We start from the raw sequence: 19736 nt of genomic DNA, 5'->3' as shown, positions 1-19736 counted from the left end.
CATACTTGCACTGGCATGTCAGTATTCTGGAGAATAACATGCATTACCTTCCAGGAAACATATAATAATAGTTTTTTATGTTCCTGTAAAATTGTGGCTATGTTTATTTACAAAGGGTATATTTTGTACTATGATTGGAGGTTTAGAATATGGAAGAATTTTCCCTTCAGATAACATGAAGTTTCAGTCTTAGATTTCTCGTCAGGCATTTCCCTAAGTAAGAACCCAGTTGTGACAGTTACGAAACTAATACAACATTCACAAGTTGCTCTTTAACTCTATTTGACTGTACTTGGTTGCAAGTTAAACTACTTCAAAGAAGGTAATAGTAACTCGTTTAGCAAAAACAAAAGTACTACGTCATTTGATGGTAAATAGAGTAGTCTTTGGTGATGTGTTTTTCTGCAGCAATGACAAAAGTTACTGATTAATGTCTTTAAAATGGTAGGAAGGGGTATAGTGCTAAACACTTAGCTTGTTCAGATCATGACTGATTTGCTAATGTAAGATTAAGTGGTTTTGGCACTTAAGTGGTACTCATGCATGTATCATGGACTTGGTGTCAGATTTTCACTGACATAAAGCCCTCCTTACTTGCATGGCACTTCCTCCTTCCTCCCTTGGCAAATTTCTGAGAAGGCCTTTGGAAACTTCATGGCTCTCTTGAAAAGTAATCCTGCCACCCTAAAAGGTGCTTGGCCTCTCCTCAGCACTGGGCAGTGCTGGCTGCCAGTGCCCTGTGTGTGCTCTGGGGCTCCCTGGGCAGCTGCTGCATCACTAGTGCACATCACCAGGCACACACTTCCTTCCTTCCACCCACATCCACCTCCTCTGCCATGGTTTCATACCTCTGTTCCAAAGTTCACGTTGTCCTCTCTCTTTCTCTCCCTCCCCCCCCACTTTCTTTTAACAGCAGGAAAGAATTTCGTACACACCTCCAGTGAGCCCGGTACCAAATTACACTTCGTCACCACTACATGTCCCAGTGCCTCAAGCCATCAGGATGGAGGAAGACACCGTCAGACTGCCAGCACACCTGCGTGAGTGTCAGCTCCAGGCTGCTTAAGGTCTTGGACTGAGGAGGGGGTGGGGCAGGGTGAGGAGTTACTTCTGGTTTTATGGAAGAGAGCAGGGAAGTCCCTGGCTTTATACTTTTTGTTTTGTTTTGTTTTAATAAGCTCTAGCTGGTTTGGTTTTCTTGGCTGTTTTTAACTGAAGAAAATTACTCTTAAATACAATATGCTGAATCTCCCCTCCCATCTCCTGCGCTCCTTGTCAAGCATTTGGCCTGTTTTTCGTGACAGGCACAAATATGGAGGGTTTATTTTGACAGGAAGTGCTGTGTTTCCTTCCACTTTATTGGAATTGCTCAGTTACGTTCTGCAACACAAGGTCAGAGTTTCACCAGCTGTGGCAAGTGGAATCCGTTTGTGCTGTGGCTATTTTCAGGTTCTGAGGGGTCTCAAATACTTGTGATGCCCAGGCTCTCTAGTGTAGAGCGTGATTGCTGCCAGGGGCAGTGGGAAAGCAGGAGGAGTGAGCTTAGCTGTGCACAAAAGGATGCTGCAAAGGAGGAAGGACATATCACTGATATTGGAGCAAAAACTGGAGCTGAGGGCAAGATCAGAGCCAGGTACTTCCTCGCTGAGATGATTTAATGTTTGACAAAGAGGAAAGGCCAAGGACTGTTGGCCAGTGAGAGATGAATTAGGATGGGGACAAGAAGAGTGGAATTTTCCTTTTTGGAGGGGAAGCAGTTCTGATGGAAATAAAGATGTTTTAAGTAAACATCTTTTTGTCAGGTGTTACATTCCTGGGGTACTTAAGCAACAATGAACAAGAGGGCCAGGAGCAAACAAAACTTTGTGCTTTGCCCTCTGACAAACAGGTTTGGGATTTTATGGGGGGAAGAGGGGGAAGTCCATGTTTGACACAAGACACTGTCATTCCTGTCCTCAGCTATCTTCCACACACACTCCTTTTCTGGATGCAAACTGTGTTTAAAGCATTTCTCTGATCCTGTGCTCGCTCCCTTGCTGGCCACTGAGTTACTCTGCCCCACGGTCACTCATGCCCATGCTGTGTCTCACATGTCCTGTGTGGTCCAGTTTTCTGTGCTTCCTGGTGGGAATGGGAGCTGCTGCTGCTGCAGTGTTTCTGATGGCTGTGTCTGGTCCCTGCCTGAGCATCCATGGGCTCCCAGGCCTGGCTGCACGTGTGTGTGTCTGCTCAGCTGTTCCCCTGGCCCAGGGAGGACTTGGCTGTCACAGGGCATTTCTATGCTTTGCCCAAAGTAGGCACAAAAAAATCCCAACACAGGAGCAGTTTTTCTCCAGCAGTTTTTTCCATACTGGTGCTGTTCATCCCCAGATCTTGTGTGTTTTTACCTCATTGCAGCAGTTGGTACTGTTTACTTCTGCTGTGGGAACTGCTGTCTGTCCACTCCACAGCCAGGATCACAGCTGGGTTTCCAGTTATTGCCCTCCCCACTGTGTCTGGCAGATGCGTAAGGCAGGGAGGCAGAGACCCTTGATACTCAAAGTGGTGGTACATGCTGTACCTGCTTCCTTCCCAGCCAGCATGCTGGATAGTGTTGAATTTATAAAGCTTCCTCTCAGTGAAGACTTCTTTCACAATATTCTTTAGAATGTGATCCAACCTTTCACCTTGACTCTTGTTTTGGTTTTTCTGTTATTTTGGTTGGCACATTTTTAAACTTGCAAGGTTTCTTTCTCTTTAATATTTCCACACCAGTCTGACTTGTTGCAGAGTAAAAGCACAGATGATTAATCATGAAATATCTGTGAAATAGCCTTCCATAAAGTTAGTGTCTGAGGTCATAAACAACATGGAACACATTTACATAGCCTTACTAATTGTAGTCAATGGCAGTGTAGTATTTTGTAGCTCAGTATGCAGTCAGTATTGACACAAAACATTGTTGTCAATCAACAGACCACCCAAACACTGTTAAAACTAAACACTGTTAAAACCACTCTTTAAGCACATAGCTTCATAGCTAGGCCAGGAGCAGCCATTGTAAATTTATAAAACAATCTCTGACATATCCTTTGTTACAAAACTTCATGCAGTAACTGCTGTGTTTAGGTCCAGTAACTGAGCTACAACGTGTGCAGAAAGATTTCTGCTCTTCATGTAAAAAACTTAAGTCATGAGGAGGATATAAGGTCTCTAGATGTTCTTTTAATGCTTAATTATCTCCTTATTTGCTTTTTTTTAAGTGTCCTATTTATAGTTTGAATTAGTCAGCTTCAGTTTCCAACTATTAGATCTCATTATCGCCTTTCCTGCTAAATATTGTCGAAAGACTCCTCCTGATATAGGTGCTTTTAGATTGTCACTTCTTAACCTTTTCTTGGCTAAACTGTAGAGGAAGAGAGGTTCTTAAGGCTATCAGTCTTCCTCTTAAGCTTTCAGGTTTCAAATTCTGTGTATCATCAGAATCACCTCTGTCAACCGATTGCCACTTCAGACATCCTTCTTAAAGTGAAGACAAGAGAAGTGAAGATGATTCTCCAGTAGTCTTGCTAATATTGTGTATAGAAATAACTTAGTTCCTTTTGGATTTTGTGTCATGAGGTTTTAAGAGGTATTAATATAGGGTTTTTCGGTTCCTGCATGGCCTCTCGTAATTTGTTTTTTGTTTATTTGTTTATTTTTAGAGATGTGTCTGAGGTACAGCTTTGATCTTAAATCCAAACTGCCTCAGAAGTCAGGCAAGTGTAACTAATTTCTAGTTCAGGTTGTGTGTAAGGGTTGGGTTTAAATTCTCAAAGCCCAAGGATTTTCTAGTTCTGAGATTTTGTTAGGTTCCATCCCTGTGGTTGTTTTTGTTGTTTATGTGGAGCGTAATAACTTCTTTCAGCCCTCCCTCATTGCAGTAGAACAGGGACACGTGGTAAATTCCTCCAGTCACACACACAGTCAACCTGATAGGTTGTCAGGCCTGCACTCCTTCTGTTTCCAGGACATTTTGATGGTGTTCAACAACATTAGGGCAGGGTTCAATCCCAACCCACACATCTTCATGTACCTGTGCCATAGGTGCGGGTGACCCAAAGAGACCTAGAGACAAATGTTTCACATGGAACATGTAGAGCACTCTCTGGATTCAGGCAGTTTTGTGCCTTCTGCGAAGAAATTTCACTGTTTCTAATGTTCCGTATCACCCTGAGAGCACCAAGCAAAAGTATCAGAACAGTAAGTAAAACAGTTTCCTTTGGTGTGATAAATTATTTCTCACTGCTTAGTGAGCAAATGAGCCTCAGGTAGGCTGTGCTGATTTCATCCAGAGACTGGAAAAAGAAGTGCAGTTTGGAAGGGTGGAATGTGGACCTCTCTTTGCTACAAGCACCTTCTCTTTGATCAACAGAGCTAAAATTATATAGACAAACACCTTTTTCTGGAGTTGATGTGAAGGCACTTCGCCCTTCTCACACAGCCTTTCATATTCTAGGTAGCTGCCTTCTCCCCAGCTAGCCTATTGTATAGAAATGCAGTGTAATCTGTCTTAACTTTAAATCTCTGGGATAATAAGAATAATTTCTGGATAAAACATACTTTTTTCTGGTGCTGCACTTTTCTGTAAGGGACTTTTGACCCATACTTTTAAACATATTTGTCTGCCTAACATCCACCAGGAACAGAGTATTGGGGCATTGTCAACAAAATACCAGTTGGGAGCTGGGGAATATCCTTTCCTACACTTCAGGTATGTAGTAAGAAAACAGTTGCTTTTTGTCCCTGGTGTGTCTGCCATGCAGACATATATGATCTCTTTGCAGCATATATGATCTCCACTAGACTACACTAATGGCAGATAGAAGGAGTGTTTGGAAAATGGATATTTTTTACTGAGGATTGAAGAGATGCAAGTTCAGCTCACACACAAAGTGCTGCCCTTGGTGCCTTCTGGGCCCTTGGACACCTTGTTTTAGATCCCCCACTGTGAAATGAAAAAAAAACCATGAGTGCAAAGGCTCTTAAATGTTTTGAAAAATAATACAAAACCAGGTATTGCGATAATGGAAAATGTAGCTATAGGTGGAAGTCCTCTGGAAATACTTACATACCCCTTATCTCTGGAGAAACACTCCGTTTTGCCACAGAGAAGGTTAGTGGGGTTTTGTGGTGGGGGTCTGTGGTTTTTTTTTAAATTTTAATCTTTGTCTCTGCTGGTAAAATGTTATTAGCTATTTATTTTATGCTATGGCCAATACCTTGTAATAAAAAGTTCTTGGAACTGGGTAGAGGATACAGCATGTAAGAGATGGATATGAGAACCCTTTTCTCTGTCTATTAATATGCTCTGAATTATGGAGAAAACAGCTTTTCCCTTTTTTGTAATACACAAGATTAAAATAAGGTGGTTTGCTTGCTAAAACAGCAACTGTAAATGTGTGCTACAGGCTTGATGGTTTTCTTTTGTTCCCTTCAATATAAAACTTCTTCAAAAAGAGAGACAGTAGAAATCCCAGTGCTGAGAAAGGATGTGTTGCATGCTCTGATCCTGTGCAACATCATTCCCCCTTGCACGCTTATGTTGATTTGTACAGTTTGATTTTTATCTCTGAAGGGCATCTTCTCTTGGGAACATGTATGTGTTTGTTTAGGGAGAGTGATCTCATGGGCAAAGATTTCAGTTTTCTCTTGATACAAACATAAAAACAAGTTCATTTGTTCCTCTGAACTACTTACTCTTCTCTCCTTAATGTTGGCATCCTTCACATATCTGCAGCCCATTGTCATAGTAGGACACTCTGGATATACTCTTCTGTGCACACAAAGCAATTCTTCTTGGCAACAACTAATTTTTCTTGCTGTTGCCTTTTTCTGAACCCCCAGTGGTTTGCACTGTTGTTCAGAGTGCAGTGATAAACTTGAGATGTCACAGTACATGCATCACCTCATAGGGGAGAACTTTTACTTTGGGACTGCAGTGTTGTTTTGACTCCATTCACTTTTGGTTGCAGTGGTAGGGAAAGCTAAAGACCTATTTGTAAAATCATCTGAGTACTTTTTGTTTCCAGTGTAGGCTTGGGTTCTGGTCGTTGGTTTTCCAGTGTGTGATAAGTTCCAGGTCACAGCTGATTTGGATAAACTTCATAGAATGCAGGCCTGGTCACAGACACCTAGTGAGATCAATTATTTATTTTAGTATCTCTCTGTCCTGTGTTATTATGGTCTGTTCTACTTCCCTCATTAAGTACAGAAAGGAAATTTGTTTCATTTTTTGCAAAGATTATATTAAAGGCCTTTACATTTTTAGTGAGTGTTTCATAGGAATCTTTCTGCATGGCTATTTGCATTATTATTTGAAACTCTGATTTGGTGGGTATTGAAACACTGATCCAGTGCTTCTGTATTGGTTTGGCATCTTTGTGACTTCAGCTGTGCCATATAGTGCAATAAAGTTCTGTGTGGACATGAGTAGTAGGGTAGGACAGGTAGTTGGGCAGTTTCTTTAAACTAAGGCATTTATTAGACCTGAAGGCAGTTTGTTGCCAGTTTCTTTCTTCTGATCATGCATTGTTGCTTATATGTATCATTTGTGTTTTAAGGGCACTAGTTTTCTTTTTTTTTTTTTTTTTCTTCGTATTAAAGGAATGCAGGAAACAATTAAGAGAAGGTGGAGGAAACAACAACACTCAGGATTGCCAGGGATTCATTTTTTTCTGTATAGTGTCTATTAATTATGCTACTCCTTTTATTAATCCTTTGGCACCTGTTAATTATTCTACAATTTTGGCTAGCAGCTGGAAAGCCACTTTGAAGCATTAAGCATATTGTTGTTTAGTTACTAGAATATTCAATGCACTGAACTGAAAGTATGCAGTGAGATGGGAAAAAAGCCCTTTACCCTAAGCCACATTTAGAGCAGCAAGCAATGAAAATATTTGCTTTGGAAGGATCTTTGTGGAACAGAACTGACTGACGCACATACAGGGAAAATAAAAGAAAAGCTTCATATGACAAAGGGACTGGGAGAAGTGGCCAGAATGTCAAATTAGTGGCTGAGACTAATCCTGGTCCTGCTGAAATGAGTGGTTAAATTCCCACTGATTTTCATGGGACCTGGGCTGGCCTCTTTCTCAAATTATTAGCTTCTCCTCTCTTTGCACTTCTCTGACATTATGACCACTTAAGCCTTGTTCTTCCCTCTTACTGCCCTTGCCTTTTCTCCTAATCTGCTTTTCAACTTATATGTAACCAATGCCAACCCATGACAAAAAAAAGAAAAAAAATAAGCCTGGCAATGGCACTGCTTGCTAACGCCTTATTACAGTATTTAATCTTGATGTTATATCTTTGTCTTCTGCCATAGGCTATTCTTGCACATTTTATTGTGAGCTATTCAGAGAGGGTCCATCCAACAGTGCCTCATGGTCTTTCAGTTTATAACTGTTAATAATCTACTGACAGGCTGACTGGAGTGTGGAAATCCCTGCCAGCCATCCTGTCAGCCTCAGTACCCATTACTTTGATTAATCCCAGCAAAGCTCCTTCAGAGCTCTGAGCTGTGTCCAGTTGTTGGGCAAATAGGATACAAAGCATGAGCTGGGGAGGCACCGGTCGTACCTCTAACCTAAGGTAGGCTGTTCCACAGGCACCCTCTGGTGCTCTCCTGAATTGAACTTACCTGCTCTACCCTGCATCCCAGGGGTTTCTTACCGTGAATCTCAGGTCAGCCTCAAAGAAATCATCCAAACGGGGAACTTGGATGGGTGGGAAGCCCAGTCTGAGTCTCTCTTGTGCCATGGCTGGGGAGACATTGAGATGCTTGAGTGTGTCCAGAGGGGGCAGTGAGGCTGGAGGGGGACTTGGAACACAAACCCTGTGAGGAATGACTGAGGGAGTTGGGGGTGTTTAGCCTGGAGAAAAGGAGACTCAGGGGTGACCTTATCACTCTACACCTTCCTGAAAGGTGGCTGTAGCAGGTGGGGCTGGTCTCTTTCTCCAGGCAGCACGGACAGAACCAGAGGACACAGTCTCAAGCTGCATCAAGGGAAATACAGGTTGGATATTAGGAAAAAGTTTTTCACTGAAATAGTGATAAAGTTCTGGAATGGCCTGCCCAGGGAGGTGGTGGAGTCACCATCCCTGGATGTGTTTAAAAATGACTGGATGTGGCACTCAGTGCCATGGTTTAGCTGAAGATGTTAGGGCTGGGTTGGACTTGATGATCTTGAAGGTCTCTTCCAACCTTGTGATTCTGTGAATTCTGTGAATATAGATGCTAATGTTTTGTATGGACTGTGTTGCACTGGGAAGAGTGAAGCACCATTACTGATTCCTCTGGGGAAACTGTGGCCTTTGGATCATGAAGATCCTGCTTTGCACTTTTCTGGCATGGTCTTTGTTCATCACCTGTAGGAAACTAACCCCCTTGTAACTGGGTTTGCACTGGAGTGACACAGGGCCCTTTCACTTGCCACTTTTGCAAGCAGCTGGTGAGTTTAACCCAAAATGTATTAACTCCTGACTGCTGCCTGGTGGCTATGGCAGAAGCATCCAGGTTAAGTGTGAAAAAACTTGTCAAGGAAGCTCACTTGCTGTGAGCTGCTTTCTGCTCCTTGAGAGATTATAGAATCAAATGGTTCATTTTTCCCAATTTGCCTGGTTGTTGCCAGAGCTAACAGCAGTTTCCTGCTCAGACCATTCCCAGTGGAAGCGTGTGGAGGGGTAGGAGCCTTCCTGCCTCAGTGGGAACTTGCAAAGCAGTCCCAGTGTGGGAGGTCAAAGAGACCTGTGCTCCAGGATCTGGAAAGCTGGCAGTGTGGGTGGGAGTCCAAGTGGTGCTAAGCCAGTCTTTTACCCTTTTGGAGAGCTTCACTGTAGGGTTTTAAATCTCCAAAATACACGTTCACCTCTATTCAGAGGGGAAAGGAAGCCATGTCACTTTAATATGGGATTCAAGCTTGATCCCTTGTGGAATTCCCCTGGAAAGTGTAGAGAGGAATAAGAAGCAGAAGCAGCAGGACATTTATGGTATTGCTGGGTTTGAAGCATTTTTAGCTTTGTCTTAAAGGGACATTGTCAAGATTCAGTGTACCTAAAATTAGCTTGCTTTTCTCTTTCCATCCCAAATGTCTGTTTGATTTTTCATTTGTATTATAAGTGCTCCCATGCTCTTTTTTTAAAAATTATTTTTGTAAGAAATAAAATGAATGCAAAGAATGCAGCATTCATAAACAGCCATACAAGTAGAGAAAACACAGAAGAGAAACTGCGTGTAAGCCATGACTAACAACTCCACAATAAGAAACCATTGTGTGGTGAGAGCCTTGCAGCAAAACACAAGTGTGGTAAAAAGCCCTGCAGAAACAGCATAGCATCATGATCTTTTAACAGGGATGAGCTGCTGCCTCTTGGGAGAGAGCAGCTCTGTCCAGCACTGAGAGGGACATACGGTGTCTAAGGAGAAAGTTACTGTAGCTTTGAGGTCCCAGGAATTAATGTGGTAGGTTGTGTGTGTACACACACAGAAAGAAAAGAATTATTTGATGCCCTTTATGAGAAGCTGGATTTCTTTCTCCTGTACTTTTATGTCTTTCCTCTCTGGTGCTGGCACTCCTTCAGGTGCTTAACAAATACAGCTTGGTAAAATATCCATTAAATGGGGTTTTATGCCATTTTTAGAACTCCTCATTTTACTGCTGGAGCAGAAGGGCTAAATGATTCTTGAGTTTGTTGAAGACATTTTTGGTAAAATGATTCCATCCAGATTTGGAGGCCCAGTCCAACACCTCAGCCAAGAGCCTCTTTGCAGTACCATTCTCCAGAGGTTCTTGGGAGGGTGGAGCACTTAATGCATCAGGCATTCCAGCCTTGTGGAATGCTTGTGCACTTTTATGGGATGAATAAATTTGAATGTGCTCACTTCTCATGTAAAATGCTTTGTGCAGGACTAGCATGGTCCTATTAATGTAGCTGGATCCTTGTTCAAGAAGTTATGAGTTAGTTCTATATTTAATAGGCATATGATTGGTGATGTTGTGAGTTAATAAACAATCACCACTGATTGTCTTTTGAGAGTCAAAGCATTAGGAAACTTGCTTAACTCCAAATCTTTCCTCATGAGTTTTTATGTATAGAAGTCATACCCCAGGAATAGCCTGAAGCACCCTGCTTTATTTACTCCATCTGCCTGTCTGGTTTTGATCTCCCTATGCTTTTGTATCCCACTTTAAAAAAAAAGTGTCTGCTCTGCACTGGCAGCATGGTCAGGTGGCTCTGTGGCAATTATACAGACCAGAAAATGAAAATGTTAAATTATACCATGACAGGTAAAAATTACATTAACGTCTCTATGATTAACCAAAATGTTCTTGCTGCCTTTGGAGTCCACAGGCACAGTATGGGGTGTTCTGCAGTCAATGAAGAGGAAGGATAAAGGAAAGGATAAAGGAAAATTCTCACTTATGGGGGTTGCTTTGAAGACAGTGGAGGTTTTCCAATCTGAGAGCTTACTGAGGGGCTTTTTGTAGCTGGAGATTCACCATCCCAAGTCCAGAGCTGCTTGTAGCACTGGATGCTATGGCCTATGAGAACCTGCACCTCTCCTGCAGGAGAGCATTATTCTACCCATGTCCTGCATGGCCTCTGCCCTGACCTGGTGCTGTGAGGTGCAGGAGGGTGTACCCCCACATGGGCTTTTTCCATCCCCTCTCAAAGGAAGAGTGGCAGTTTCACTGTCTTTTGGACTATGCACCACTCCTTCCCTGAGGGTGCAGGGGGAACATATGAACTGAGCCACAGAAGTTCAGTCGGGAGGGGCTGGGAACTTCAGAAACACACTTATTTCAGAGGCAGATTCTGTAGCACTGGTAATGGATTTGCACTGTCTCAGCATCCTGATAAAAAGGGTTATTTTTATATTGTGTTCTCAGCATTCTCCCTCTTCAAGTTCTCTAGGAGCATTTTTTTTCATGTTTCCATCAGGTGTCTTAGAGCTTCTTGTTTGCAGAATAAACATCCCAAAGGAGCTGTGAGATGGTCAGAGCACTGATGTTTTATTTTAAAATGCCCACCAGCAGCAAAAAAACCCACAGAACATTTTTGAAGGGAAATTTCCTTTTTGGGTTTTTGTATCCCTGAAAGAATTTCCGATGCAGGCAGATAGTAATTCCCAGCTACGTACTTCCTGATAAGGAAACGGCTCCAATAAATGCAGCTATAAATAGCTTCCTTTTTATTTTTAAAAAATGTAGGGAGATCTGTTTAGCTTTTATTTCAAACTACTGAAAGAAAGGGACAGTGTACAATAAAAGTCTTAGGTTTGGCACCAATTTGCTTTCCAGATAAGTAAAGTTTTTAATCCACATTTATGGATTTAATTTTGTAAAGTTTAGATGTCTGTTTATTTCTGTTCATCCTTCTCACAACATGGTAAAAGAAAAAAACACACCTTTTTATATGGTAAACATAAATTGCATTTTGCCTCCCTCGTGGAGGGAAAGTATTACCTGCTTTGTGCAGAATTCTTAATGCTTTTGCTTTGTGCCTATATTTCAGAGCTTCTCTATGTATAGTTTGTTAAGGTGCTTTGTCATCTCAGAATAAGTAGCGTGATCTTCAACTGCATTTCTTTCACATTTGCTCTGGATATGCTGTAGCAAATGCATAGTTAGACTGAAATTCCTTTTTTCTAAAAGTAACTTGCTGAGACGATTCTGTGCAGTTAGTTTATAAACCTTCTGAATTTTCTGCATTATCTTCCCCCTTTTTACAGTTGTTTCATGTATTTTTAATTTCATGCCTTTCACTTTGGACTTCTGCTAAAATATTCCCTTGCCAGTCCTGCTTTTTTTTGTTCTTTAAAAAGCAAACACCAAACACACAGTACCAGAGAAACAAATAATTATTTATCCCCAGAAAAATTTATAGAGATGAATAAATTTGCTGCCAGAGCTAATGTGAAAATGTCTTTGCAGGTTAGATTTCAAGCTAACTATAGCAGTCATTCAGACTACAGCTGAAAATATATACATGTCCACTGCCTTGAGAGTTTTATAGAGGATGAGTGCTTTGTAAATCATCTTGAGCAGCACTTGAACCTTAGTTAGTGCCCAGTTTCTGTGCTGCAGCAGGGAATGGTCTGTGCAGACTGGCATGTCCTGCATAGCTGTGATGGATGGGGGTCTCCAGCAAAATCCTGAGGCACAGCTGAGGACAGACATCGTCACTGGGGGTGTTGGCGGCTGGGTTATCCCCTTTCCCCACTTGTTGCTGTCCTTAGTGCTCCCTGGTTTTCCCAGGGGTGGTGAGGTGGATGTGCTGGGCTGGATGTACAGCACTGGTTGAAGCATGGCCAAAGCCCCTGCAAGGCCACGCTGCCACGTCCTCGGTGCCGGCAGCCAGCAGAGAGCTGGGGATCAACATAACAGATGAGGTGGAATAATCCCCTTTTCCTCCTCCCCCTTTTCCTCCTCCCTCTTTCCTCTTCCAGCAATCTCACAGGATCTTGTGACTTGTGAGTGAGGGCACTCAGCTGCCATGGGCTTCTCCTCTTGGCTGCTGGCTCACGGCTGGCCTGGAGCCGAGCAGATTGCACAAGGGTGCAGCTGGTGGCAGATTCCCCTGTGCCCCTCTTGCTCCATGTTTGCTGGAATGACATGGCAGGGCTCAGCACGTGCCCCTCCACAGCCCCTGAGCACATTGCTTTGCACAGTGTTCCTCTGTAGGCACCCAGAGGGGTTTTACCTCCCGTCTCCTGTGCTCCTCTCTTGGCTGCACCAGAAAGGTTGATCTGCATGTGCAGGCCTTGCCACACCTCCTCAATAGGCCCGTGGAACATGCACAATTAATACGGCATTAATTAATTATGGGGAGAACTCGCTGCTGGCACAAGAACCAAGGCTTGCAGCTTATGAAGTGAATCCTTTGATGCTGAGCTTTAAAGAACATTTCTATCAACTCAAGCCAGCAGAGAGATTCTGTGATATTTATACTCTCCCTCTGTACAGACTCCAGAGCTCAGGGTTTGGCCACCCTGGACACCAGCAACAGCAGTGGTGGTGGTAAAGGAGGAGGGTTCAGAAAGCATAACCAGGGCTTGACCCGTAGGAACGAAATTGCACAAGTACTGGGTGAAAATGTTGGGGTTGAGCCAGCTCAATAGGTGTGAAAAGTGACCTGCTGGACTTGATGAAATGAACAGGAGTTGTCTCACTGTCTTCAGCAGTTCCCACAGTTTTATCTAGAACGTGTGTGTGTGTGTGAGAGTAAATTTGTAAGCTTGCGCTGTGCTTCTACTTACTTGGCCAGTGGTTGGGGGAAGACATGAAAGAATGACTGTGCCTGTTTGGTTTGTGCAATACTGAGAATTTCTCCCTTTTTACTTCCTCCTTCTTGGTAGTGCAGAAGGAAGTAGCCCCAGTTCCTGCTGGTCCACAAACCAGTTGCTCATTTCAGTTCTGCCGCTTGAGTGGGTCCTTGTGTATTTCCTAGTAGGGGAAATCTCCCTTTATGTGTATAAGTTCCTCCTTCCTACTCTCTCTTTTGTTCTGATTTCTTCCAAGCAACCTGTCTCCTTCAATTTTTAACTTCTTTGCTGGCTTTCGCTTCCTCTCCATGATTCAATGAAGGCGTTTTGTAAGAAAAACCTTCTGTACAAAATACTTCTTTGTTCCTTTTTTTTTTTGTTTTTTTTTTTTTTGTTTTTTTTTTGTTTTTCTGTGTTGTACTTCTTTTTATCTTGCTTCCCTGGAAAGTTCCTTAGTAGTCTTACTACCTCTGGGCTTTTAGCTTCATTACTCTGGGTAGTCATTACTGTGTTGCCGGGTGTGTAATTGTTCAAAGCACCTTGTTCTTTTTATTAGAGGTTTGGTTTCTTTTACTGCTCTTTAAATACTAATAGGCAGTGGTGACAAATGTTGTTATTAAATACATGGGCTTGTCTCATCGCTGCTGTGCAGCTTGCTTGGTGGTTTTTTGCTTGTTGAAAGTGAGTATAACCAACTCACAGCAGTCATTCTCTACTTCCACTTTATGTTCTCAGGGATGCAGTGTGTGGTGTGGAGTAGTGGTGAACCGGTCACATGCAGTAGAAGGTTTAGTGCAGGATTTGAAGCCTTGGAGCTCAGCAAAGGTGAAACAAGGGATAGTACTTCATGTCTGTAAGAGCTAAAACATTATAGATCTTCAATTTTTACACTTCCTCTCAGTTTTAAAATCATGCAGAATGTAGAACAAGCAGAGGAACTGGGGGTGACAGCAGAGGTAACAGTGATAGTGAGCTGAGCTGTGTTTGTGATGGGCAGACCTGCAGCAGCTGGGCTGTTAAAGGAGTCAGTATTTGCTGCTGGCCTCCTGCCACTCCATTATCAGTGTGTGCAATAGCAATGGCTGAATCTCACAAGGTTTGGCACTGATTCAGTTCAACAGAACACCCAGAAGTAAATCCAGATGTCTTTTAAATTGGTTGGATCTGTAGTGTTATGGTGAGTTCTCCATAATTATGATTTTCTTGTGAGGGTTCTGGGAGAATATACCTAGTCCCGAATAAGCCTCAGAACACAGCTTCTCACGCATGGCCTTTCTGGTGCTCCATCATTTGCAGTGAGAGCATGTGTGCACACTGGAACTCAGACAAGAGTTAACAATCAAAATTTATTTTAAAGCTGAGAAGTTCTGATTGTTTGTTTTTTTTTAGTCTGACACATGTATCTCCATGTGCAAGTACATATTTAGATGCTGTAGAAAGAAGGCTTGCTTGAGTACATAGGTTTTATGCAGAGAGACTGTAACTTTTCCTTTTGAAGCTAATTAACACCTAGAATGCGTTACAACCATTTCTTTTAGGCAGAGTTGTAAAATTACTGCCTATGATGAAAAAATGGGTGCAGAAGATGATAGAAAGTGCCTTTTGTGTCACAGGAGTTGCTAAGCAGGCTCAGAATTGCTGTCCTCCCCACATCTCAGCAGCAACAAGCAGACACAAGAGGGTCAGGCTGTGTTTGAGTCTGGAGGCCTAGGCTTGAAGGGGTCTTTCAGTCTGTTTTCACTGGTTCAAGTGTACAGTCAGCAGTGTATGTGTGAAATCTCCAAGTTGGCTTAAAATTGTAGATGGGGCTCAGTCAGCTGTTTTTAATGCTTTTTTACTGCATGCACTCCATAAGCCACTTCCTGAAGAGTAATATGAAGTCTAATCCACAAATAGTCTTGGCACCAGTTTGGAAGCTGAAATAATCAGAGTATTCTAACCTATTATGAATAAAGGTAGCTTACACTGATAATTTTATCCTGAAATGACTTGGCCCCACTCTGAAGCATTTTCACTGCACAGTTTTATAAGTCCCTATAACATCAATAACAGAAAGGCTGTAAAATTATCATTTGCTTTACAAAACATGTCTCTTGGTTAGCTATAAATTACACATATGCTTTAAATAATTTGAGCATCATGACAGTTGCATTCAATAGATCCTGACAACTGGAAGAGCAGGGACATTTTCAGTAGGAATAAAATGCCCTGCATGTCATTACAACTTGAAGTTATGGTCATCTACTAAATTAACTGTTCAGTTAATTTAGTTAATTTTGTTCAGAATTGGGATGAAAGTAACCTATTCTCATTTTGATAATTTTTCTCAGTTTTTCACATGGGACTACAGTACAAGGAAATCTCATTCAGAAGGATGTTGTGGTTGTTCAGCAGAAAACAATTATTGATGTGAGTAGGTCATGACTTTTTCATGTGGTTTTACAGTAGTACCTGTGAATGTCCCTTGACTGTAGATTCAGCAAAGATATTTGTCAAAAATTAGTCACCAGATTCCAATTTGTATAGCAACTGTGCACAGATTCCACAATTTTGCACCAAAATTGTTAGGCAATTGAAGTTCTGACACAGGCTTGTTAAAACTCATTAATTCCTAGGGAGGTGGCATATGGAGTGCATGCAGTAAGAAACTCTGTCCCACTGTGGGTGTGGTGGTCTCATCCACGTGGTCATTTTTAGTGTGCTAGGAAACCTAGTTAGAACAGACTACTTCTCCAGTCCTCCCATTCCTAGGAAATGAGAAGAGCAATAGGACCCTGCAGTTTAAAGAAAAGGTAGTTTTGTAAGTGAATAGGTTTGCAGGGAGAAAGTTATAATGTGGCTATGAAATCATACTTGGTAAGGAAAAGGTGACCAGGAAATGATTATTCACAGTTCCTGACAGAACAGCAAATCCAGAGATCCAAGATAAGTCATTGGGCAACATGTGTAAAAGAAACAAGAATGAGGATGCATCACTACATGAAAGAAATCATTGCAGGAAGATGTTTGCAGGGCTGAAAATGTGAATGGATCTCTAAAAGGAATCAGATAAACCTGTGGAGAGGGATAGGCCACGTGATCAGTATGGAAACAGTGGCCTGAATGCAACCACAGCTCATTAATTCCTTAAAACACAGATTACCAGAGGCTGAGATAAGTAATATATGTTAGAGATGGCTTCATGTTTCCTTGTTCATTTCACTTTTTGCTTATACATCAACTGCTGTAGATGTTTGGGTAGATAGGTTGAGGATCTTTCCTAGTATGGTAATTTTTATATTTTTCCCCATGTCATAACCATCTCCAGTGATTTGACAGTAGTGTGGATGCCATCCAAGCAGATATATATTCAGTACGCATATGCTACGCCAGAGGGCTCTTTTAGGTGATAACTAACTCATCAGCTAGAGGCCACAGAAAAAAAGTTAAGTGGGGAGATTTGCCTTTAAGCAATTCTGACAAAAGTCTCTTTTACACAACAGCTGACTGGATCGATGAATGTAATGCCAAGGGCAGCAAGAGAGGAAAAAAAAGTCATGTAAATTAGCTGGCAAGGGAACAGGGCAAAGCTATCTGCTAAGGGGGGGAATGAGAGGGAAGGGCGAGCAGCCACCTCTTGGAGCTTTGGCTTTAGGGACCAGGTGATTGAAAAACAAATTTTGAAGTTGAAACTGGGAAAAATGTGGAGAGCCTCTCTCCACAGCTTTTAAACCTCCAGTGGATTGTAGTCACCCCCATATGCAATTCTGTTACCCTGGCATTTGTTTCTCCCATACACTCTCAAAGGATTGCTTTCATTTTTCTGCTGCTGTTCAGTCCAAGATCCAGTTTGACCTGTGCCCCTTTTTATGGCCCTGTCTCACATCCGTGTAAATGTAACACAGATTTCAGTTCTGCTTCCTCTCTTGCCCCAAACAACAGTTTGGGTTTCTGAGTGTAGTCATTAAAAAAAAGTTATTCAGTATTATTTGTGATTTAAAATGGTAAATTAAAAACTAGCTGGAAGACTGGTAGTGCTTCTGATCTGTATCCCCTTTCCTAAGGTGCTTCATAAAATACCGTATGTCGTTTTTCACTCTGGCCTGGATGTTCTTGGCTCTCTCCCACTTAGTGATTCACAAGATGTCTGTGAGATTCATTTTTGTAAATGTGGTTCTCCCCCTTCCCGCTGTATATCCTCCCCTCCCTTCTCCTTTGTTTTTGAGCTCGTTAAATACAACCCACAGTACATGTAAGGGACAGAGTGCAGTCTCCAACATACCATCGGAAGAGATCTAAGATAGGGTGTAGAATTTTCCCCCTGATTTTCAAGTGGGAGATTACAATGGTTTGCAAAGCTTTTCTCCAGCTCCCCCTCCTCTTCCTCTGCTCTTTTGCAGCTCTGTGTGTCCTGTGCCTCTCTCAAGATATTTTTTTCTCCTAAAAAACCTGTGCCTTGTGCCCTCGGAACACTCCTGACTGTCCCTGGGGAGAGGGGAGCTGGAGGGCAGCGCTGCAGATCCAGGGCTGGCTGCTGGAAGCAGGCAGGGGTGTTTGCGGGGCTCGCATGCCACAGCCTCTTCAAACAGCTCTGCTCAAAGGCATGAGCTGGGCTCACTTCTGAGGGAAATTTCCTTTTTGGGGAAGTTGCTGCAAAGGAATTTCCTGTGTGGGCAGACAGAGCTTCCTGACTTGAAGGCTTCTTGGAAGGGAAACCATTTCATAATGAAATGATAAATTAAAGACATACCAGCCCTGGTTCGCTTCAAAACAGCTATTGAGAGAGCTCAGGCAGTGCACCATTATACTCCTGCACAGAATGAAAATAAATTGCATCCTGACAGGATTCTCCATAGTAGACCATATCCTTCCCCCCAGCCTTCCTCCCTGTAGGTCTCCCTTTCCCCCTCCTTTCCCCTGCCCTTGCTATTTGCTTCACTGTCATCGATCTTTTGCAGCCCCCTCTAACCAACAGGCACAGGGGCACGAGGTTGGGGAATGTTTGCTAAATGTGTTCCTTCCTCCATGGAGCAGTCAGCTCTGGTTTAAGCCCTGCTGTGCTGGCTGGCAGGGGGAGTGCCCTGAGTGGAAGTCACAGAAATGGCACAGAGCTGCCCTCAAAGCTGGGTGCCATTGCTGCTGATGCAGTTGTGGCAAGGAGAAATTCGGGATATCCTCAAAGTTTAAGTCAGTGCTTGTAAGGAATGTCTTGGTGGGGTTATGAAAATATCTGCGAGGAAGTGTTGCAGATAACTATTTCCTGTTAAAGAAGAGGAAAAAAAGGACCTTTGCTCCATCCTGGTCAAGACACAATGGAGGGAGGGCATCGCCAGAGAGCTCAAGCTGTTTTCAATAGGCACCAACCAGCTCATTCCATTTCCCTGCATGCCATTTCCTCCACGATCTGTGGAGGAGGGAAGGCGAGTGCTTGTGGGTGTCTGTGCCCCAAGGGATGCCCATAGCTGTGAGCTCAGTTGGGCTGGGTGAAGAGCTTTGATCAGACTGCTGGGGTTGCCAAGTAAGTCATACCTGCAGATGGAGGATATAAATTCAGATGGCACAGGGTAAGGGGAACAAGCAAGTGAGAGTCTCATGTTACCTTTCTTTCTCTCAACTGTATTGTCTTTAAACTTGATGGGTGATTCTGCCCACAGCACCTAGTTCCACAGAGTGATCTGCCATGCACTGATACAACTGTGGCATCAGGATTTTCTTTTCTCCCTGGAGAGAAAGCCTTTATTCCCTGCCTCCTATTTGGCTGGCAATTAAAGCTGTTTTAATTCTTTGCAGGACTCCCCAGAATTGGTGTGTGTTATGTGCCTTGTTGTTCCAAGGTGGTCTTATCCCTCTCCATTGCTTAGTGAGTTCCTTTGGAGTTTTGAAACACTAAAATCACTGGCACAGCACTGCATGATTTTACAATAAGTGCTGTAGTTTTTGGGAAATTTTTCTTAAAAATGCATATGATGGAGTTAGTTCCATGACAGTGAAAGAATTTGAGGTTCTATTTGTATTTTTTAAAGCAAGTTTTTGGCCTATAAAGAAAAACTAGAAAAAGTGGCTCAGAAGTCAGGTACAAAGGACGCCAAAGTGGATAAACACTGGGCTCATAACTTTTATGTTGTCACCACCTTTTGATAGCATTAATGATTAAAATCAACAGATTACATTCTGTTCACTTAAGTTGCTCTTCTTTTTGTTCTTGCTAATGTATCAGCTAATCTCCACCTAAAGAAATGTCATTGGACTTTCTGTATTGCCTGCCTCCTTCTTAGACTAGGGTGATGTGCACTTCTCTCTTTGTGTGCTTGACACAGCCTCAAACAGCTGTGGGGTTGTCATCCCTCCTTTCCAAACTGTGAGCTCCCATTATCTTATCTTCTCCCCAGACAACATGGTACTCATTTCTGTCACCTTTTTGTTCTGAGCAAAAATTACACAGAATTCCTTCTAATCTGCTCAGAAATAAAAT

General features: G+C 42.6%; 1 protein-coding gene across 3 annotated transcripts in view; it reads left to right on the top strand.

Annotated features, from left to right (window-relative positions):
- The window catches only part of ETV6 (ETS variant transcription factor 6), a 127117-nt gene that overhangs the window by 41861 nt on the left and 65520 nt on the right, over positions 1–19736 (top strand). The window contains exon 2 of one of the 3 annotated variants that reach the window (XM_041485952.1): positions 917–1040. In XM_041485952.1, the coding sequence (XP_041341886.1) occupies positions 917–1040 (124 nt within the window). The other 2 variants (XM_041485951.1, XM_041485953.1) reach the window with 2 other exon arrangements.

The sequence above is a fragment of the Pyrgilauda ruficollis genome, unplaced genomic scaffold (assembly GCF_017590135.1).
Source record: "Pyrgilauda ruficollis isolate IOZ18807 unplaced genomic scaffold, ASM1759013v1 scaffold73, whole genome shotgun sequence".
Classification (NCBI taxonomy): Eukaryota; Metazoa; Chordata; class Aves; order Passeriformes; family Passeridae; genus Pyrgilauda; species Pyrgilauda ruficollis.
This window is presented reverse-complemented; position numbering and strand designations above follow the sequence as displayed.